The sequence below is a fragment of the Asparagus officinalis genome, chromosome 1 (genome assembly GCF_001876935.1).
Source record: "Asparagus officinalis chromosome 1, Aspof.V1, whole genome shotgun sequence".
Lineage (NCBI taxonomy): Eukaryota > Viridiplantae > Streptophyta > Magnoliopsida > Asparagales > Asparagaceae > Asparagus > Asparagus officinalis.
The window spans coordinates 116,609,873-116,633,552 of record NC_033794.1 but is presented as its reverse complement, the minus strand read 5'-3'; the positions used below and the strand labels follow the sequence as shown (position 1 = coordinate 116,633,552).

Sequence of the window (23,680 nt, the reverse complement as noted above, 5' to 3'; positions counted from 1 at the left end):
GGGTCCATTTTTTAGGGTTGGGGTGAGATTCTAGGTGGGAATTTGGGTGAGATTTGATTAGGGGTTGATCGGTAGAGAAGGAAACTGGGGGAGAGGGGAAATGACTATCGAGGGCGTTATATAGTAGGGAGCACGGGGGCAAGAAAGGGAAGGCTGGCACTTCGGACGGGCGCTGTAAATCTGGGTCGTTGGGGAGAAGGGGAGAGAGAGAGGGCGTATAGACAGCCCGATGTTTTCCCCCATCATTTTCGCGTGGCTGGGGAAGTCAGCATCACGATTTCTCGTGATATTTTAGACTCCTAATCTTTGTTAATCTAAATGTTCGGCAATCTTAAAAGTGAATTTAAAATATGTAAGTTATTTTTTTTTATAAATGATTTTTACATTCATGTCAGCACGTAAGTGAAATACAATGTTTGTTTGGAAAAATTAAATTATCATCGAAAGTGTAATGTGAAGATGACGTGACAAAATAAGATTAATTAGAAAGTATAATTAAAATCATTTAATTAAATTAGTTATCTTTTTGTCACTTTCATGTGATTTCACCATTTTTTTTAGGGGAATTCAAAATTACATTAAATCATATGTGGCAACTTTCTTGCATCTCACTTTCATAACCACTTACATGAAAACAAACACCTTAATTGTTAAATGAAAATAATTTTCTCACTTTCATCTTTCACTTGCAGGCAAACAAACACCCCCTAAGTATTATATCGTCCAAAACCTTCATATTTAGACCCTAAATCGTTACAAATTTTGTTAGTCTAGTATTATGTACAGCTCGCCGACTTGCTAAATGTTGTTTTTAGGCTTTTCTTGCTCTATTTCTTGGGTCGGGGTAGTTTTTGAGAAGATCGCCTGTCGCTTCGCCCATCGAACGTTCCTAGTAAAGGATGGACAAATTTTCAAAACCGACCCCTTTGGATTTTTAATTGCAAAAAACGACCTATTTCAGTTTTATTTATAAAAACCGACCCAGTTGGTTGAAACTGGGTCGGTTTTTGAAATTTTTTCTTCCAAACTTCACGGGAGTTCAACTCCCGTGAAGTTTTGTTATGAGAAAAACTTCACGGGAGTTCAACTCCCGTGAAGTTTTCCAAAAAAATTTAAAAAAACCGACCTGTTTTCAGCTAAATAGGTCGATTTTTGTAAATATTTTCAAAACCGGTCGTTTTTTGTAATTAAAAACCCAAAAGGGTCGGTTTTGAAAATTTGTCCAGTAAAGGATTGTTTGTTTGGAAAATTTTCAACCCAAAAAAAAGGGCTCACGCTAAAACTCTTGAGTCACTTCTCACGAAACCCTTTTTAAAGTTGTGTGTTTTTTTTTTTTTTTTTTTTTTTTTTTTTTTTGCGCTAACTTTCCCATAAAAAAAATTTCACGTGTTAAAATCTTCGTGCAGATGTCAAGGTCGGAGATCTGATCTTTGTTTTTTCTCTTGTTTAAAATTTTCAAATCTCACGTGATTTTTTTCTAAATTTTTGCTTGCAATAGTAAGGTGTTATGAAATTCCACGCTAACTATTCAAGATGGTTTGCTTACTTATTCGAAATCATTCCGTTGAAGAGATATGTTTGCGGTTCGAAAGGCATTTTACAACTGAATTTAGCACTGAACATAAATTATGGTTCAATTTGGAGTTGTTAGAGTTGGGATTTTCTTGAGAAATTGAGGGGATTTCTGGGGGGAAAGTTAAAGGGGGGGTCTCGTGGAAAACTGCTCAAGTTTTTTTGAGGGTTTTGTAAAATTTTTCCAAGTTGTTTTAAGTAAGACCCTCAAATCTATTAAATTGTTTTAAATGAGATATCCTACCAACAAAAATGAAAATTTGGAAGTCTAAGTTAGAAATATGAAGATTTGGTGGTCTAATGTATATAGAATTAACAAACCGAAGGGGTCTGATGTGACAAAAGCTCACTTTTGTTTTGTAAAAAATAACAAGGGTTATCTGTACTTTGTTAGCCTAATGTTTAAATCTTTTGCTTTTGATATTCTAATTAGTTTTTTAACACTTCGAATTAACTATCATTTAATTTCGTAGGCGTCACCTCGCTATCGCTTACTTTTGTTTCTTATAAGTTATAATGCGCTTAACACATGATACATTGGGAGAATGATCTCTTTATGATAAAAATATTTCATGCTACGCTATTTCTTCCCCCTCTTTGAGTTAAAGTTTTGGTTGGTAGTCGAACCTTTCGTCATTTTAATCGCATTGAACTTTCATCATAGATGTCTAATTATAGTGAAAATCTTATGAGAATGCACGGAATTTGAGCACAGTATGCTAAATCACGAGAAATCCAAGGGAAATTAGGAAATTTAATTACCAACGTATGGTTCAAAACATGTAATCAGCTTTGTGTTCAATAAAATGTGTTTTCATATGATTAATGTTATTAGAACCCCATAAAATTGTTGTAATCAGAGGAGCTAATGTACTGCTCAAATTGAAGTGTGTTCGAATTAAAGATTGCTCCAACATTATAGTGCTGTAAATTGCACTTCAACTGTATTCTTACTTGGGGCAACGCAATATAAGAAAGCAAGAATTTGAATTCAATACTTCTAAATATCATAAAACCCCTCCTTCACTTTTGATGATTATCAAAAAAGCTCCCTTAACTTTAAAAATATCAGAAAACCGCCGTCAAGTTTAGGCATTATTAGAAAACCTCCTTTAACTTTGAGATTTTATCAAAAAACCCTCTTTTAGCTCTCAGGTTTACCAGAAGCCCCCTAAATTTGAGGGAGGTTTTCTGATAAAATCTAAAAGTTGATGAGGTCTTGTGATAATCTCTATACTTGAGGAGATATTTTCTGATATTATGGAATTTAAGGGGGGTTTTTAATAACCGGTCCGAAGACCTTTTCTTTATTCCTTTTTTCTTTTTTTTACTGTTTGGGGGGTGTGGATGGGGGGGGGGGGGGGGGCGACTGCGGTGTGGATGTTTACAGAAAAAACAAAGAAAAAAAGACAACTCAGTATCGTATATATGGAACTGAATCTCTTGAAAAGGTCTAGGATTCATTGCATTCCTATATATATAAGGAAAGAACCTTATTAATGGACACTAATTTTTAAGCAAGAAACAAATAATTAAGGACATTAAAAATTTTACAGAATAAAAAAATGAATCATTATCTTCTAAGTAACATAAATATATCGTGAATAATTTGTTATATTGTTGTATGAAAAACACGGTAAGTGATTTACTACTACTTAAATTAGCATGTTGGTTTTTTTTCAATTTACTGGTATTCTATTCCTAAGGGGGGGTTATTCATTGGTGTAATTTGTGGGGGTAATGGGATAATTTGTGGAACATAGTGTTTGGTGTTATTGGTTGGGGTAATTGGAACTGGGGTAATCTTTATGGTGTTATTGGTTGGGGTAATTGGAACTGGGGTAATCTTTATGGTGTTATTGGTTTGATGGGGTAACTCTGGGACAACTTCCCCACTTTCCCCCAATTTACCCCACCTATAAAAGCAAAGTTAAGTCCAAGCCCCAAAATTTGCCCCAATTCTATCGCTGGAACCAAAAAACCCAGCTGGAGAACCGACGCCCCCAAATTCCAACCTCGTCTCTCCGCCTCGACTTCGAACGGCGCCGGTCTCTAGGTCGACGTCCGCCTCCTTCGCATCCTCTCTCCGCCTCGAGGTCGTACGTCGTTCGCCGCCGAACGCCGTTCGCCGCCTCGAGCTCGTACGTCGTTCTCGAGCTCGAACGCCCGCTTCGCCGTCGCCGTTCTCGGGCTCGGTCGCCGCCGCCATCACCTCCGCGGCCTCCTCCGCGGCACCGCCTCCCAACCCAGGTACAATCTCTGGATCCATAAGGCACCGATGTCAAAACTGAATTTTATAGTGAACAAATTGAATAGCATGCCTATGGAAACAAATTGAATGTTTTAACAGATTAGGAAAACAAATTGAAAGGTTTTTAATGAACTGATGTATTACGAACAAGAGTTGATTGACATTGCATTTGGTCTATAGGTATTGAGTGACATTTTATTTTTTGCTACTAATCTCCTCATCAATGCTAGCAAGTCAAATTTGCTGCTGGAAAACTCACCAGCTACTAATATCCTCATCAATGCTAACAAGAGTTGAGTGACATTGCCCATCATAATAGTTCAATTATCTGCTTTCGAAATAGTTTTGATTAAGGCTAGCTTAATGTAATTACCCATCATAATCCTTAGCTTTAGCAGACCTAGATGGACTGAGTAGTGAAAAAGTTTTGAGGGTGTGTTTGGCTACTTCCTACTAGCTAGCCTGGTTAAGACCTTACTCAGTTTAATTACTTATGATCTAGATGTCGTATTTGAGTGGCTAGTATGTGAGTCATGGGAGAGAAATAATTAGGTTCTTTGGATATTGTATAATATAGTATTGACATTACTATTTGTATTCACATGTATATTTGTATTGGCGAAGATATAAAAGTTACTGTACGTCTCCAATAATTCACGTATTACATTCTTTAGTTAAGCATTTCTTGGATATGAGGTGATGACACATGAATTTGTACCCCCACAAGTTAGTACTTTGACAATCGTTGAGAATGATCATTCTGTTTAGAAATATACTTGGTAAATGGGAATTCATAAATTTCCAAGGTGATTAGTTTTGTGTTGTATTATCTTTTACGCAATGGAAAATGGTGGTTGTATAAGAGGCTGCACCTACTTGTTATATTTTTGCTTTGAGCACAACCATACTTCAAATTATGTTCTCAAGTACAACACGGTAGCTTCTATTTCACTTCCTGCAGTAGAGCTAGAAAGATTTCATTCATGTGAGGATAAGCACACTAATACTGTTAGATCTAAAGCACACATATAAGTATGACATTCATGGGAAACTGGTTACAAAACTAAAGTGACATTGTTCAAGATATATATATGGAAACTCATTATTGATAATTGCGTTGTAGGATGAATTTTGCTTCGGAAACTCAAAATGGGGAAGAGTTCTCTCAAGATGGTGAGAGGGCAAAAAAGGCTAGGTGTGACTATGTAGTATGGTCAGAGCAAGAGAATAGAGAGCTACTAAGGCTTTTAGTGGAGGAGGTGAAGAATGGCAACAAGATGGATAATGACAACTTCAAGAAATATACCATCACACAAAATGTGTTGCCATTCATGAATGCTAAATTTGGAAGAACTTTTAAATTTGATCATGTCAAGAATAAGATCAAAAGCTGGAAGAGAAAGATTGAACCAATTGAATTACTATTGAGGAACAATTCCGGGTTTGGTTGGGACCCAATATCTCAAAGAATTACTTGCTCTGTTGAGGTGTGGGAAAATTACAAACAGGTTAGATTTTGCATTACCCAAAATTTCTTACTACATAATATATTGTTATGTTTCCTACTTACAAAAATTAATTTGTTATCTTTGTTTTTTGACAGGCTCATCCTAATACACCAATGCTTAAAGATAAGTTGTTTGAAATTTTTGAGGATATGCAGATGGTTGTGGGTAGCCACTCAGCTAGTGGGAGAGCAGCAGGAGGCTTAGGTTGTGAGGGTGTAGAGAGTGCACCATTACATAATGCATTAGGTGAGGGTATATTGGATGATGACATTGGACTTGATGCTATGGGTGAAGCAGAACCTACCCAACCACCAGTAGATCCTCCACCACCTCCCCCTTATAGCACGCCAGGTCCTACCACTCCCGTGGCTGAATCTGTTCCATCAACCTCTAGCACTAGCAGAAATGTTCGTAGAGCACCTCCCCGCACCACCACCTCTGCATTGTCTCAACCCGCCGTGCAAGAAATGGCGAGTGGAATTACAATTATAAGTAAGGCTTTACAAGAGTTAGTCACAGAGGTGAGGTTGTTGCGAAGCCGCAACCAACCGTGGGTCGAGGGAGTGGCTTCAATTCCAGAATTTACCGATGAAGAACGATTGACCGTCCTTAGTCAAAATATTTCCCAAGACGTGAAGGATATGTTTGTGAAGATGAATGATGATCAAAGGAGAAGGTTTATGATTTGGCGTCTGACTGGAGTATTTCCAAATGACGACAATTATGCTTATTAATGACTATTATGTTATAAGCTTTTGGGAACATAGATATTGTTAGTTCTATGCTTTTGGGAACATAGATATTGTTAGTTCTATGCTTTTGGGAACATAGATGTTAAGCACATACATGTTACTTGTATGCTTTTGGACTTATATGCTGTTGGACTTATATGTTGTTACATGTTGTTAGTTATACGCTGTTGGAACATAGATGCTTTTGGACTTATATGCTGTTGGACTTATATGTTGTTACATGTTGTTAGTTATATGCTGTTGGAACATAGATGCTTTTGGACTTATATGCTTTTGGGAACATAGATGTTGTTACATGTTGTTAGTTCTATGCTTTTGGGAACATAGATGTTAGTTCTGTGTCAACTATTATTTGATCTCGTTTCCTAATACAGGATGGAAGATAATCAGAATGTCTCTATTTTGCTATTTGATGAGGATACTGCTGATAATCTCCTCATTCGCATTATCAACATGGCTGCACAAATAGGAGGTCTAGTCACGAGTATCTCGCACCTCATATCACAAGAGGAGATAAATCTACCCATTTCCCAACTCAGACATGGCATTACGGACCTTGGCCTTCAATATTTGAAATTTAAGATGGATAGCAACCCACGTGATTTTCGTCGAGTATACCGTATGTATCCGGATTGCTTCATGAAATTGTGTATGGTCTTGCGAGAACGTGGGCATTTACAAGATACACGGTATATCAGCGTTGAGGAGATGGTTGCTATTTTCCTACTCACCGTTACTCAAAATCAACGATATTGCATCACCACTGAAAGGTTTGATCGATCCCGATTTGCCGTCAGTGTTTGTTTCAATAAGGCACTACAGGCCCTTGTGTCATTAGCTCCTTGTATGATGGCTCCTCCTCCTACTGATCCACCAGAAAAGGTCACATCTGAATCTCGTTTTTGGACTTACTTCAAGGTATTGAAATTTAAATACACTATATAAGTCTTCATTCATTGTTATTATTATAATTTTAAAGTCACATTTCATATATGTTAATGGGAATATATAGGACTGTATTGGTGCTATTGACGGGACCCACATTCCATGTATGGTATATGGCGAGGACCAAACTCCATACCGTAATAGACATGGCTATCTTTCTCAAAATATCCTTGCAACATGCACATTTGATCTTAGGTTTATTTATGTCTTAGTGGGATGGGAGGGATCTGCCAATGACTCACGGGTCCTGAAGGATGCAATGAGTAGAAGTGCATGTAGTCTTCCACTTCCAAATGGTAAATATTTTTTTTATCAATTTGTTAGATTTTATATTTATTGATTATAATTCTAAAGAAATGTTAATGCAGGTAAATTTTATCTAGTTGATTGTGGTTACCCAAATAGGCTACAATTCTTGGCTCCCTATCGGGGTACGAGGTACCACCTTAAAGAGTTTGGCCCAGCTAACAACCGTCAGCGACCACGCAATGCTCATGAGCTATTCAACCATCGACATTCATCACTTAGAAATTGTATTGAACGTATTTTTGGCATTTTTAAGTCTAGGTTTACAATTTTTAAGTCTCAACCTCCAGGTTTTCCATATGAGACTCAAAAAAGTATGATCTGGGCATGTATCGGCCTGCATAATTTTCTGAAGATGGAGAACTCCAACGATGACTTTGAAGTTTCTGATCTTCCTCCAGAGGCACCACGCAATGTTGCTCCGATTGATGGTGATTCTGATGAGGACGATGACCTACAAACTCAACAAGCACAACGGACAGCTGCATCACGTTGGAGAGAACAAATAGCAAACACAATGTGGGAGGATGGGACAAACGTAGCCCAAGGAGTCTAGAGCAAAGTTATATGCCGGTAGATTATATTTGTAATAATTAAGATTTAAGTTACCGACTGAGACTTTATTTGTAATAATTAAGATTTTATCATCATCATCATTATAATTAGATGTATGAATGATTAAATAATTATTGCAATTAAAAAATTTGTTAATCTAGCATAAGTTAAAATAAACATCACAATATTTTAAGATTGATTAATATTAATATTATTATATTATTTTTAATATTTTATATTAAAATAATATTAAAATTTAATATTATTTTATATTATAACTATTATTTATTTAATCATTTGATGTTATATCAAGATAAACTTGAATTTAATTGAGCTATAAATATAATATTATAAAAAGATGTCATACTAAAATTGTCCCACTCAAATTGTCCCATTACCTCATTTTACCCTACTTTATCCCACTCAATTATCCCATTGGGTAAAATTACCCCATTGGAACAATTTACCCCAAATTACACCAAATTACACCAACGAATAACCCCCCCTAAGATTGTTACACTTTCAAAAATTCCAATGAATGGGCAGTATGCCCTATTTTCATTCAAAAAAATTCCAATGAATGTCCAAACAATTCTCACTGCTTTTAAATTATTTCGGTTTGATAAAAGTGCTTTAAATTATTAGAAGAGGGCAGTCTTCGAAAAGCATCCAAAAGAATCATGTCGAACACACCCTCCAAGTTTCGCTCAACCTGTTCAGATCCATCATCCATGATCCCTCTTGATAAACACGTAAAATATGCATTATCTTAGTGTGTTTTAAGCATGATTTACGAGTGTTTAATGCATATTTCGTGTTTAGATCGAGGATACTGCTGTGGTTTGTGTTCTTATATGTAGGTATTGGCTCAAGATTGAAAGATTTGATGATCGTTGGAAGTTTTACAAGAGTTTGAAGCAACACAAGATTTTGAAGGCATGGTTCGTGAAGAAAATGGATGCACGAGTATGAAGAACTGGAATGTCGACCATGATGCAGTTTGAATCAAGAAAAACTCAAAAGATGAAAGTTGTAGATCTCTTCAACAGGATTCCAATGCAATTTGAATCACCTCATTCCGAGGCCGGACGTAAAAGTTATAGCCAAAATACCGAAGACTATACAAACAAGCACGAAATCAGCAAAACAGCCCCTACCACACCCTGGTGTGGTGCAGACCACACCGGTGGCGCGGGAATTAGTTATTTTCCAGATTTTTGGGGACATATAAATAGATGTTTTGACTTAGGGTTTTGGATATCTTTTGTTATGTTCTTTTAGCCATCAACTAGCAACTATTCTAGGGTTCAAGTATTGAAGGAAGACATTAATCTCTTGTAGAAGATTGGATTGCAAGTTCTTATTTTGAAGATTTCAATTGAAAGACGGGTTAATTCTTTCCTCTCTTTGATTTATTTCTTCTTATGATTGATTTGCATAATTATTTGATGTCTTCTCTTATTCCAATCATGTGTGAGTAGATTTCTTGTCTAGGATTGGGAAAGAACCCAACTTTTTGGTGATTGATGATGAATTGATATAGGTTCTTGGTGAAAGTTTAAATCTTTGAACTTGATTTCTAGTGTTTTAATTTTGTTGATTCGCTTGATCACCGTATTAGCAATCATAGGTAATTAATTGAAGGACTGAAAGGTGAAGATTAATACCGGATCTCTAGAAATTAAGCAGGGAGCTCGAACCACGAAAGTAGGCTAGATTCCTTGGGGATTTGATTTGGATTAGCATAAAATTAAATCTCTTCTAATTTACTCATTGGTTTAGCTAGTCTAATAACGTAAAATTTGGTAATTAACCCTAGTCCCTGTGGGATCGACCTTGATAGCTACAACGAGTCTGTGCGCTCGCAGATTTTGCCCATCAAGTTTTTGGCGCCGTTGCTGGGGACTACGGTGTTAATATTGAGTGCTTACATTATTAAGCTAGACTAGATTTTTTTTATATATTTCTCTTTGCTTCTCACTTTCTTTTATGCAAGGGAATCAAACAGAAGTAAACGACGAAAACAATCCTGAACTATCGGTGACTCTTGCAAACATAAGAAAGTCTATAAGGGAGCAAAGGAACACAGAACAAGCTACGATGGGAGATCAAAATCAGCTTCTTAAGGATTTCGCAGCCCCAAATTCTCAAGGCACACAGTCAAGCATTACAAGGCCCAATGTTGAAGCTAATAACTTTGAGCTGAAACCATCACTGCTCTTAATAGTTCAGCAGAATCAGTTTGGAGGAGGTGCTACTGAAGACCCGAACCTCCACCTATCGATTTTCTTGGAGTATTGCGATACTTTGAAACTTAATGGAGTGACCAATGATGTTATTCGACTCAGATTATTTTCGTTCTCTTTAAGGGACAAGGCTAGGGCTTGGTTGTACTCATTACCAGCTGGGTCCATCACCACTTGGGATCAATTGTCCAGAGTATTTCTTATAAAGTATTTTCCTCCAAGTAAAACAGCACAGATGAGGAACCAGATCACAAGCTTTGTACTAAAGGAAGGAGAGTCACTCTATGAAGCTTGGGAACGCTACAAGGAATTATTGAGGATGTGCCCTCACCATGGACTGGAGAAGTGGTTAATTGTTCACACCTTCTACAACGGGCTCACTTACAACACTCGGATGACTGTTGATGCTGCTGCAGGAGGAGCTTTGATGAACAAAACTATAGACGAGGCATACAATCTCATTGAAGATATGGCTCAGAATCACTATCAATGGGTGAACGAGCGTGCTCCTCAGACATCAAAAGGTGGCAAGTATGAAATAGATGCTTTAGATCATATATCTTCTAAAGTCGATGCTTTATTTAAAAAAGTTGAAAGTTTGAGTATTAATTCTGTGGCGTCTACTTCAATTTCATGTGAGATATGTGGTTATGTGGGTCATTCTGCACTTCAATGTCAATTAGGAAACCCCTCATCCATTGATACTTCTGGTAATGAGCAAGTTAACTATGTTAATAACTTTAATCAGAAGGGAGACCCGTTCTCCAACACTTATAATCCGGTGTGGAGGAATCATCCTAATTTTTCTTATAGAAACCCACCGGAAAATCCCATGCCTACATCTAATTTTGGTCCACCTGGTTTTCGTGCTCCTCAATCCAATCTCCCTCCCCAAAGGTCAAATTTGGAAAATATGATGGAGAAGTTTGTGACGACTCAATCAAAATTGAATAAAGAGTTTAAGCAGGTTTGTGACGACTCAATCAAAATTGAATAAAGAGTTTAAGCAGCAACAACAAACCACGAATGAGGTGGTGAAACAATTGGCCTCTAAGATGGATTCCCTAGCTACGCATAACAAGATGTTAGAGACACAAATCACCCAATTGGCACAAAATGTTAGTTCCTCCTCTAGGCCTTCAGGCATGCTACCTGGACAACCCGAGACAAATCCCAGGAGTCATGTGAATGCTATAACTCTTAGAAGTGGAAAACAATATGAGGGACCCAAGATGAAGGAAAATGATGGGGTAGATGGTCATCATGAAGAAAAAAATGAAAATGTGATAGATGTGGATAATGAGACCCAAACGCAAGAAGAAGAAAAAGTTGAAAAATATGTGGCCCCTGCTCCTTACAAGCCTCCTCTACCATTTCCCTAAAGGTTAGCTAAGGCTAAGCTAGAAAAGCGGTTCGGAAATTTATGGAGATTTTGAAAAAGTTACATATCAATATCCCGTTCACTGAAGCTATCTCTCAAATGCCTTCCTATGCTCCTCTACCATTTCCCCAAAGGTTAGCTAAGGCTAAGTTAGAAAAGCAGTTCGGAAAATTCTTGGAGATTTTAAAAAAATTGCACATCAATATCCCGTTCACTGAAGCTATCTCTCAAATGCCTTCATATGCTAAGTTCTTGAAAGAGATCCTATCCAATAAAAGGAAGTTGCTACTAATCGTGCTTTGTGTGATTTAGGTGCAAGCGTAAGTTTGATGCCGAAGTCTATTTGTAAGAAGCTTGGCATAGGTGATTTGAAGCCAACCACGATATCACTCCAATTGGCGGATCGATCGGTAAGATATCCGGTAGGTATACTTGAAGATGTACCTATCCAGGTCGGTAAGTTCTTTATCCCGGTCGATTTCGTTATCTTGGAAATAGAAGAAGATTCTAACATTCCAATTATTTTAGGAAGACCCTTCCTTGCTACTGCAGGTGCTATAATTGATGTTAAAAATGGAAGGCTCTCTTTAAATATTGGAGGGGAGACGGTAGAATTTGATTTAAGTAATACTATGAAACTCCCTCTAACTGATAAAATTTGTTACAGGGTCGACGTCATTGACAAGTGTACACATGAGCAAATTGCAAACAATAACTCAGCTGATCCACTTGAGAAATGTTTGGTAAGTGATGGTTCAATAAATGATGAAGACCCCGAGGTAGCCGCGTATGCTCAATCTTTAGAATCAACATCAACTGCTCCACTTCGAAATGCAAAGCTTGAAAGATTGATGCTAGAGCCAAAAGGTTCTATTTGTGAAGAGGATAATGCACCAAAGGTAGAATTAAAACCCCTCCCTTCCTCTTTAAGGTATGAATTTCTTGGCCCTGATTTTACTTATCCTGTGATTGTGAATGCATGTCTGAATGAAAATGAAACTGATAAGTTGCTTAGAACACTTAGGATGCATCGCAAGGTCATAGGATACACCATGAACGACATTAAGGGAATTAATCCATCAATTTGCATGCATAGAATTCTCTTGGAAGATGATCATAAACCCTCTATAGAACACCAACGTAGATTAAATCCTAACATGAAAGAAGTGGTTAAAAAGGAAGTGCTTAAGCTACTAGATTCTGGGGTAATCTATCCTATTTCTGATAGTGAATGGGTTAGCCCGGTTCATGTGGTTCCTAAAAAGGGAGGTGTGACCATAGTTAAGAATGCAAATAACGAACTTATCCCTACTAGGACGGTTACGGGTTGGAGGATGTGTATTGATTATAGGAAATTGAACAAGGCAACCCGAAAAGATCATTTTCCACTTCCCTTTATAGACCAGATGTTGGAAAGGTTGGCTAGGCATTCATATTTTTGTTATTTAGATGGCTATTCGGGATTTTTCCAAATTCCTATCCATCCTAGTGACCAGGAAAAGACCACTTTTACCTGTCCCTATGGGACCTTTGCTTATAGGCGCATGCCTTTTGGTCTTTGCAATGCCCCCGCCACTTTTCAACGATGTATGATGGCCATTTTCTCTGATTTTATAGAGGATATTATGGACGTGTTTATGGATGACTTCTCCGTGTATGGAACTACTTTTGATGGTTGTTTATCTAACTTGTCTCGAGTTTTGCAGCGTTGCGAAGAAGTTAATTTAGTCCTAAACTGGGAGAAATGCCACTTTATGGTAAGGGATGGAATAGTTTTAGGGCACAAGGTGTCTGAGCGTGGAATTGAGGTTGATCGATCAAAAGTGGAAGTCATTGAAAAATTGCCTCCACCAACGTCGGTTAGGGGAGTAAGAAGTTTCTTGGGACATGCCGGTTTCTATCGGCGTTTCATCAAAGATTTCTCAAAAATTTCAAAACCCTTAACTAACCTTCTTCTTAAAGATGCTACCTTTGATTTCACTGATGAATGTCTTGATGCTTTTTGCAGGTTGAAAGAAGCATTGATAACAGCTCCTATTATGCAACCGCCGGACTGGAATCTCCCATTTGAAGTCATGACTGATGCAAGTGATTATGCGGTTGGTGCTGTGTTGGGCCAAAGGAAGAACAAGATAGTTCATGCAATTTATTATGCTAGTCGCACTCTTGATGAAGCCCAAGTTAACTACGCTACCACTGAAAAGGAGCTATTAGCAGTTGTATTCGCCTTTGACAAGTTCAGGTCTTACTTAGTGGGGTCCAAAGTCATCGTTTATACCGACCACTCCGCCATCAAATATCTTTTGAGCAAGCAAGATGCCAAGCCTAGGTTGATCCGATGGATACTACTTTTGCAAGAATTTGACCTAGAGATCAAGGACAAGAAAGGGACGGAAAATTTGGTGGCAGACCATTTGTCGAGGATGAAGCAAGAATCACATGATAAGGAGGAGGATGAACTACCGATCGATGACTCTTTCCCAGATGATCAGTTGTTAGCCATTGAAAGATTGGATGCACCATGGTATGCGGACTTCGTCAATTACATAGTGTGTGGAGTCTTGCCTCCGGATCTGAGCTATCAACAGAAGAAGAAGTTCTTTGCTGACTTGAAGTATTATTTTTGGGATGAACCGTTTCTATACAAACGGTGTGTTGATGGGATGTTTAGAAGGTGCGTTCCTGAAGATGAAGTTTCAAGTATTCTCCATCATTGCCATTCATCTTCCTACGGGGGACATGCGAGCACTTCAAAGACAGCTGCAAAAGTTCTACAATCAGGTTTCTATTGGCCGAGCCTTTTCCGGGATGCAAGACAGTTTGTGATATCTTGTGATAGTTGTCAGAGGACCGGGAATATTTCGAAGCGACATGAGACGCCTTTACACTCCATCTTGGAAATTGAGGTCTTTGATGTGTGGGGCATAGATTTCATGGGACCGTTTCCGTCATCGTGTAACAACAAGTTCATTTTAGTGGCGGTGGACTACGTCTCCAAATGGGTAGAAGCGATAGCATCCCCCACCAACGATGCTAAAGTTGTTGTGAAACTATTCAAGAACGTTATTTTTCTAAGATTTGGGGTGCCACAGACGGTAATCAGTGATGGAGGTTCACACTTCATTGAAAGAAAATTCGAAGCTCTTTTAAGACAATATGGGGTCACCCATAAGGTTGCCACGCCATATCATCCTCAAACTAGTGGTCAAGTGGAAGTTTTCGAATCGTGAAATCAAGAGTATCTTGGAGAAAATAGTTAATCGTTCAAGAAAGGATTGGTCTATGAAACTCACAGATGCCTTATGGGCCTATCGAACTGCATACAAAACGCCCATAGGTATGACACCATTCAAATTGGTATATGGCAAATCGTGTCATCTCCCAGTTGAGTTAGAGCATAAGGCGTATTGGGCTATCAAACTCCTCAATTTTGATATGAAGACCGCGGGTGAGAAAAGAAAGCTTCAACTTCATGAGCTAGATGAGCTGCGTTTGGATTCGTATGAGAATGCTCGTATTTATAAAGAAAGGACTAAACGATGGCACGACAAGAATATTCTTCGAAGAGAGTTTAATCAAGGAGATATAGTGCTACTTTTCAACTCTCGTTTGAAGCTTTTTCCGGGCAAGCTCAAAATCTCGATGGTCCGGACCTTTTCAAGTCCGTGAGGTTTTTCCCAGTGGAGTTGTTGAAGTTTGGAGCGAAACAACGGGATCTTTCAAGGTGAATGGGCAACGATTGAAGCACTATATTGTAGGTGAACAAAACGAGAAAGGGGTCACTTATACCCTTTCCGATCCCCCCTTCATCGGAAAATTGAGCGCAAAAGGGGTCGAGCTCATGACCATAAACGAGCGCTTCTTGGGAGGCAACCCAAGTTTTCACACATACTAGTTCTTTTATTTTAGCATTTTATTTTGATATCAATTTTTTTTTTTAGGCAATTAGATTGGCACAAATTTAACTTATAATATTTTTGATCATGCAGTTGTGAAGAAATAAAGACATTTAGAAAAAAAAACTGCAGAAAAAGGAGTTAAAATGGGATGGCAGACTCTACCACACCCATACACCACACCCATGGTGCGCAGGAAAAAATCATCCAGAGCCCACCACACCTGTGTGCCACACCTGTGGCTTGAAAAAAAAAAGGGAAAGAAAATATCCCCCCTTCTCTTTCGTTCCAAAATCATCAGCCCCCTCATCCACAAATCACCGATCCCCCAAACCCACACCCTTCTCTGCCCTAATCCACACCTCCGACCGGATCTCCGACCACCGACCGCATCCACCTCCTCAGCTATCACCTCCGACCGAAAATCCGCCGTTCCTCACCTCTCCGATCTACCTCCGACCCAGTTCTGAAATCACCGCCCCCATCCTTCATCACAGCAACCAGGCCTCACTCCCCTTCATCACTGCAGAAACCACCCCCACTCTCAGACCAACCATTCATCCCCTCCGACCAAAACGCCGCTGCAACACCAACTCCATTTCACACCAGCCAGCAACTGCCGTCAAAATCTGCTATCAATTGCATTTCGAGAGACTAAATGGGACCTAAGCGCGGACGGATAAGTCAGGAAGCTTCAATTTCTACAGCGCGACGACGCAAAGGTAACTCTCAACCTCCCCAAAATCCTCATGCTATTGAATTTGTCAATGAACAGCAGCAAAATAGGTATAATACACTGGTTAAACGGGGAATTTTGAGTACCCGCTACTTGGATGAGAATTGTTTACGTAAGTTAGGGCTGTGGGATGATGTTTCATACCTCCTAAGACGGGTTGGTTGGTTAAATTTTGTTGAGGCTAAACACCACACGTATGAGCGTATTACTCTCGAATTTTTGAGCTCTCTTGATGCTGTTTTATTTAATGGTGAGGGTGTAAAGGAAGGGAAAATCACTTTTAGGCTATTTAACCAGTCTCACACACTTACATTAGCACAATTAAATCAGATATTTGGTTTTCCGGAGGGTGGGGCTAGAATTGTTCCTAAAAACTTTAACTTGATCCCATTTTGGACTTCAATCGCACGCTCTACCACTCAAAGACCTTATGATCCCTCCTTGTCACGAGCCTCTGCTGTTTATAACTCATGCTTTAGATATTTACAGAGGTTCATGGCTTTTACCATTTTCGGTCGAGGCGTGAGTGATGGAATCATGTGTGAGAGAGAACTTTACTTTTTATGTGCCATGGTTGAAGGACATAAGATTGACACAGGAGCTTTTATGATTCATCATATGTGTCGTGCAGCGAGAGCAACGAGTGGAAAAATTGTTTTTAGTGGCTTGATTACCACTTTAGCTTACGGGATGGGTTTAGGAGAATTTGTAGATGGACTTCATCCATTAAGCCCTAGTGCGTCCATTAACCTCGATGCTTGTCTACATATAAAATTGATTAGTAATAAGGGCAATAGGTTATGGTTATGTTTTCAGGATAATTATCTTTTCCCACTCTCTGATCCTGATCGCACAATCATCCATGTTCGCGCCAATTGGTCCTACCTAACATCTGATTTTGTGATTTGAGATGGTCATGAGGTTGTACCAGCTGAGGATGCTGACACGGTACCCCCGATCCCTATTCAGGCTGAGCCTACAAGGGGAACTAACTCTTTTCATCACCCTGATTGGTCAGCGGAATTATCAGCTATCCATATTTCTCTTGCCTCTCTTACTAACCGTGTAGGTGCCATCGAGCAAGAGCAACAACGTCAAGGACAACTACTGGACTCTATACACTACATGATGCAGTCTTTTCACGAGCGACAGCTCCGACAGGATGCCTCCGCGCCGCCTCCTTCTGACTAGTGAGTTGGTATGTTTCCTGCACCCTTGCACTAATTTCTATTTTATTACATTGAGGACAATGTAGATCTTAAGCTTGGGGGTGTGGGTTGTTCATTCATTGGTTGCCTGTCTATAATTGCCTATTTTTCTTTTATTTTAGTTTTTCTTTTGCTTTATTTCTTCATAAAAAAACAAAAAAACAAAATAGGGAAATGATCTCCTGATGATGACATGAATCATTAACCTTTATCAATCATTGAACTAGATAGATGCTCATTAATTGGGACTTAACAACTTCTTATACCATCTTTCAGCTGATTCTCAAAGGCTTTTGATTACAAGTTAACAATATGGGAGAACCAGACTTGAATGTTCTCTTTTCTTATAGGATTTAGCATTTATGTGGCTAGCGTCATAACCATTACTCTATTGAGACAAGAGGGGAATTAAATTTGGTAGACAAATAAAACTCGTGAGATTTTGAGCCTGAAATTGGATGCATTGCATATCCAATCGTTATTTTCTTTGCTTGTGTGATATTCTCCAATGGTGTAGGATACTAGAACTTGCATTGAATCTCTTCAAGGCCACATATAACTTTTGTATGCATAAAAGGTGATTGAGGCACATTTTTGTTTATAGTCCACATTAGCCAAATAGCCTACCATGCACTATTGTTTCCTTTGATTAGCCCCCTTGAGCCTATGAGCCTAATTTTGTTTATTAAACCCACATATGTAACCTTCAAAATCCGATTGTATCCCTTACCCATTATCTAAGCTAGTGGAGCACAATTTATGATATAACAGGTTATGTGAGCAATGAAATGTAAGATTGGGGGTGTGAAAGTAGGTGTTTGCTTCTTTTATACAAAAAAAAGAAAAAAAAAAGAAATGAAATTAAGAAAAAAAAAGATGAATAAAGTGTCCTCTTTATGGTGTATGTAATTGCGGGTGTCGAAAGAATTCATTATGGCATACTAAAAGGAGTAGTTGGAAGAAGTTCTTTAATAGATGATGGAGTTTGTTTGAATTTTATTGATCTTATTTTGAGATCAAATATTTTACAAGTATCGCTCCACTAGTGATAGGCTTTCAACTACAATCCCAAGTATATATCCTACCTTTTGACCCTAGCCCCATTACAACCAAATAAAAGACCTCATGATTTTGTTGCATGCATTAGTTTTCGAAGTGGTGGAGAATTGAGATGAAATGCAAGCTTATGGATTGAATACATCTATTCGGAAGAATTTTGAGCGATACAATCCCATCCTTAAATACATGAGAGATTGAGAGTCCACTTATCCTAAAGTGAGGTCTACCAATTTAACTACCTGAAGGTCTCAATTTTAGTACTTCGGGATTGAAGCTAGTTACATGAATTTCTTTTTCCTACTTTGACTTGAGAATTGGATAGGATGGTTATCCTTAACTTGTGACGCTTGTGATCATAAGTAAAGTTTAAAATGCGATTTTGTTAAGAATTTTGGAAATTAATTTGTTAAAGTCCCGATGAAAAGTATTTGTTTTGTGATATGTTTGATATTGGTTGAAGGATTGATGAGGGGGTGATCCCTACTCTATTAGGCTTTCACTCCTCCTAATTTTTATTGTTTATTTGCTTGAGGACAAGCAAAAGTCTAAGCTTGGGGGAGTTGATAAACACGTAAAATATGCATTATCTTAGTGTGTTTCAAGCATGATTTACGAGCGCGAGTGTTTAATGCATATTTCGTGTTTAGATCGAGGATACTGCTGTGGTTTGTGTTCTTATATGTAGATATTGGCTCAAGATTGAAAGATTTGATGATCGTTGGAAGTTTTACAAGAGTTTGAAGCAACAACAAGATTTTGAAGGCATGGTTCGTGAAGAAAATGGATGCACGAGTATAAAGAACTGGAATGTCGACCATGATGCAGTTTGAATCAAGAAAAACTCAAAAGATGAAAGTTGTAGATCTCTTCAACAGAATTCCAATGCAATTTGAATCACCTCATTCCGAGGCCGGACGCAAACGTTATAGCCAAAATACCGAAGACTATACAGACAAGCACGAAATCAGCAAAACAGCCCCTACCACACCCTGGTGTGGTGCAGACCACACCGGTGGCGCGGGAATTAGTTATTTTCCAGATTTTTGGGGACATATAAATAGATGTTTTGACTTAGGGTTTTGGATATCTTTTGTTATGTTCTTTTAGCCATCAACTAGCAACTATTCTAGGGTTCAAGTATTGAAGGAAGACATTAATCTCTTGTAGAAGATTGGATTGCAAGTTCTTATTTTGAAGATTTCAATTGAAAGACGGGTTAATTCTTTCCTCTCTTTGATTTATTTCTTCTTATGATTGATTTGCATAATTATTTGATGTCTTCTCTTATTCCAATCATGTGTGAGTAGATTTCTTGTCTAGGATTGGGAAAGAACCCAACTTTTTGGTGATTGATGATGAATTGATATAGGTTCTTGGTGAAAGTTTAAATCTTTGAACTTGATTTCTAGTGTTTTAATTTTGTTGATTCGCTTGATCACCGTATTAGCAATCATAGGTAATTAATTGAAGGACTGAAAGGTGAAGATTAATACCGGATCTCTAGAAATTAAGCAGGGAGCTCGAACCACGAAAGTAGGCTAGATTCCTTGGGGATTTGATTTGGATTAGCATAAAGCTTAATGGGTTTAATTTAATCTTGATTCCACGAAAGTAGGTTAATTGAGATTGATTAAGCACGATCTTTAGACCTTGAAAGAGGCTTTAGATTAATTTAGGCTAATTCACCCTTTCTAGATTAAACCAACACAACCCCCCCCCCCTTAGGATACACGTCAACAAGAACGTCTCAAACAGAGACGCAAAACACACTCAAACGATCTTGGAATCACAGAATAAAACCAGTAAACAAGAGTTCAATCACATTACTCACAGATATAACGTGGTTCACTCTTACGAAGCTACTACACTGTGCAACGACGGCGCCCAATTTGTTTATATTCCTTTCGATGTTATATAGGAAAAAGATAAAGAGAACACCCTTTCTTGATCAAGATACTCTTTAAGATTTCTCACAAACTTTCTCTCAAGATCTCTCAATGATATTACTTATATATATGTCTTTCTCTTTCTCTCTCTGCTACTGAGATGCTTTACAAATCAAACTTAGGGGGTATTATAAGTTTTCTCATGGGGATAGGTGAACACTATTTAGGGTAGCTGAACACTGTAGCAGGAGTAGGTGAACACTATTCGGGGGGTATGTGAACACTGTAGCAAGGGGTAGGTGAGAAGGCTATCCATACAACCTCAATGTTCTCAACAATCTCCTACTTGGAGAGTCTTCTCAATGAACACCGCTTCTTGGTTGCATCATTCGGATGTCTTGTATCTTTGATATCTTGCACGACCCTCAATATTCTTAACGAATGACATATGAGGCTGCACACAGTCTCACCTTCTCGAGCGGAACTGGCTTGGTTAGCATATCGGTTGGATTGTAACTCGTATCAATCTTTACAAGCTTGAACTCATTCATGCTTTGCTATCTTCGTATGACATGATGCTTCACGTCAACATGCTTGGTCCGAGCATGGAATGCGTCATTCTCTGACAAGTGAATGACACTTTGATTGTCGCAGTGGATGAAGTATTTCTCAAAGCTTACCCCAAGCTCGAGAAGAGAAGCTTTCAACCATAGCAACTCCTTTGCTGCCTCTGCTGCAGGCACATACTCAACTTCGGTTGTCGACATAGCCACGGTATCCTATAACTTGGATCTCCAACTTATCGCTCTACTACCCAATATGAAGATGTAGCAGCTCGTGCTCCTTCTTGAGTTTATATCCTCGGCGTAATCTACATCACAAAAGCCTCTAACTATAAATCCGTCCTACCATACTCAATACAACGGTCAGACGAACATCTCAAGTATCGTAGAAGCCACTTGACCGCACTCTAGTGATGCTTTCCTGAATTGCTCATGAAGCGGCTCACAACTCTCACTCCTTGTATAATATCTATCCTCGTGCACACCATCGCATACATCAAACTCCTAACGGCAAATGTGTATGGTATGTTGGCCATGAACTCATGCTCTTCAGTAGTCTCTGGTGCTTGGGTCTTCGATAGCTTGAAATGGCTCGCAAACGGCGAGCCCACTGGTTTAGCTTTCTTTATGCCAAACTTTTTAAGAATCTTCTCAATGTAGGCCTTCTGAGATAACATCGGCCTCTGTGTTGATCTGTCTCTGGTGGTCCTCATCCTAAGAATCTGGTTTGCTGGACCCAGATCCTTCATCTCGAAACACTCAGAGAGATAACCCTTGAGTTCCTCAATGCAGGTCAAGTCGGGTCTTGCAATCAACATATCATTAACATAATTCAAGAGTATCACATAGGATTCACCATACCTCTTGATGGAGTAACAGTGGTCTGTGTCGTATTTGAGTAAACTGTTCTCCTCCATAAAGTTCTCAAACTTTATGCACCACTGTCGCGGAGCTTGCTTCAGGCCATACAAGCTCTTGCACATGTGACACACGAGGCCCTCCTTACCACGTTCCTCGAAGCCCACTAGTTGATGCATATAGATCTCTTCCTCCAAATCTCCATGAAGGAATACCATCTTCACATCCATCTGCTCTAGATGTAGATCTCAAACTGCTATAATGCTCAGCACAGTCCAGATCATGGTCAACTTAACGATGGGAGCGAAAACGTTAGAATAGTTTATCCCTATTTTCTACTCATAGCCCTTCACTACAAGCATCGCCTTGTAGCGTCTCTGTCCATCGGCTTCATCCTTGACCCGATAAATTCACCGATTGTGAAGAGTCTTTTGCCCTATTGGAAGCTTTACGAGCTCCCAAGTCACATTCTTCGTGAAGGATTTCATTTCTTCCTCCATGGCAGACTCCCACTTGCCCCGAGCTTTGCCAGTCTGTTGTACCTCCTCATAGCTCTCTGGCTCATCACTGTCAGTCAGGAGAAGATAATTCATGGTGGAAAGGTACCTCTCTGGCATCCTCGAATTTCTTGGAGTTTTGCGAACTACGATCGTCAACTCTGCTGGATCCTGCTACTATGCATCTGGCACGTTCTCTTAGTCTCCGTCTTCTATGTTGGTTGGTAACTCATCGTCGTCCTCACTGTTAGTAATATCTAGGAAAAGAGGGGGAAATAACTGGCTCTCACTCATCTCTTTGGTCTTGTACACTGCATCCTCACGGAACACGACGTCACGACTGCGCACCACATTGCGCGCATCGTGATCCCAGAAACAGTATACATATTCATCTCCTCCATAGCCAATGAAAGAGAGCTACTTTGACTTTGGATCAAGCTTTGACTGGCCTGCAGGATGGGTCATGACATATGCGTCACAACAAAATACTCGTAAGTGTTCTAGCTTCAGCTTCTTTTTGGTCCAAGTCTCTTCAGGTATCCCATAACCGAGAGCCGCGAATGGTCTGTGGTTGATCAAGTATGTAGCAGTATTCACAGCATCGACCTAAAAATTCTTGGGCAATCCGGAGTGGATCCTCATACTTCTGACGCGCTCTAAGATAGTGTGATTCATACGCTCTGCCACTCCATTGTGTTGAGGTGTGCCTAGAACGGTCTTCAGTCTCCTAATCCCATGGGACGAGTAAAAATTCTCAAACTCGTGGCTATAATACTCGCCTTCATTATCAAACTTTAGATACTTTAGCTTATTGCATGTTTCGTTCTCTACACAGGCAAGCCACTTCTTGAAGATAATAAAAATATCTAACTTGTGGTTCAAGAAGAACACCCACAGTTTTCTAGTAGCATCCTTAATGAAAGAGACAAAGTAAAGAGAGTTACCAACAAATAGGACTTGCGGAGGTCCTCACACGTCAGTGTGCACCAGCACCAATTTCTACAGTTTTGAATCCGGGCTGGTCTTGTTGAAACTCACCTTCTTATGTTTACCTGTCACGCCCCGCTTGGACTAAGTCTACAAAATCGGGGACAATGGATGATGATAAAGGTATGCAGATAAGCCCTAACAATTCTTAGCATGAACAAAATTTTATCAATCCAAGCATCAAACTTACTGTATCACATCTACCTTAAAAAGATACTTAGCATGAACAGTCCACCCCCCCCCCCCCCCCCCTTCGTTGAAAATTATTCATCAAGTAAATTGCTTGAGAAATTTCTTAAATTGGTTGATTCGAAGACAGATAAAGGTAAATTGGTTGCCTAATTTCTCAAAGGGTAAGTAATTAGTTGAGAGATCTCAATGCGAAGGAGTTGGCTCGCGGAGGAGGAGGGTTGAAGGCGGAGGAGGAGGTCGACGGCAAGATCGCGGAGGAGGAGGGTTGACGATAGCCGACGG

General features: G+C 39.1%; 2 protein-coding genes across 4 annotated transcripts; both read left to right on the top strand.

The window, feature by feature from the left end:
- LOC109829144 (uncharacterized protein At2g29880-like) lies at positions 3,542-8,020 on the top strand. 3 transcript variants are annotated; one of them, XM_020396269.1, is made up of 5 exons: positions 3,542-3,822; positions 6,458-7,001; positions 7,096-7,132; positions 7,241-7,324; positions 7,397-8,020. In XM_020396269.1, the coding sequence occupies exons 2-5, from the start codon at positions 6,459-6,461 to the stop codon at positions 7,888-7,890; spliced, it is 1,158 nt and encodes a 385-aa protein (XP_020251858.1). In that variant the 5' UTR covers positions 3,542-3,822; position 6,458; the 3' UTR covers positions 7,891-8,020. The 3 variants fall into 3 exon arrangements, with proteins under 3 accessions (XP_020251858.1, XP_020251857.1, XP_020251859.1); XM_020396268.1 differs by having other exon boundaries at positions 7,096-7,324; XM_020396270.1 differs by lacking the exons at positions 6,458-7,001; positions 7,096-7,132; positions 7,241-7,324; positions 7,397-8,020 and adding exons at positions 4,947-5,331; positions 5,427-6,365.
- On the top strand, positions 9,990-11,132 carry LOC109840059. Its single transcript, XM_020408561.1, has one exon. The coding sequence runs from the start codon at positions 9,990-9,992 to the stop codon at positions 11,130-11,132; it is 1,143 nt and encodes a 380-aa protein (XP_020264150.1).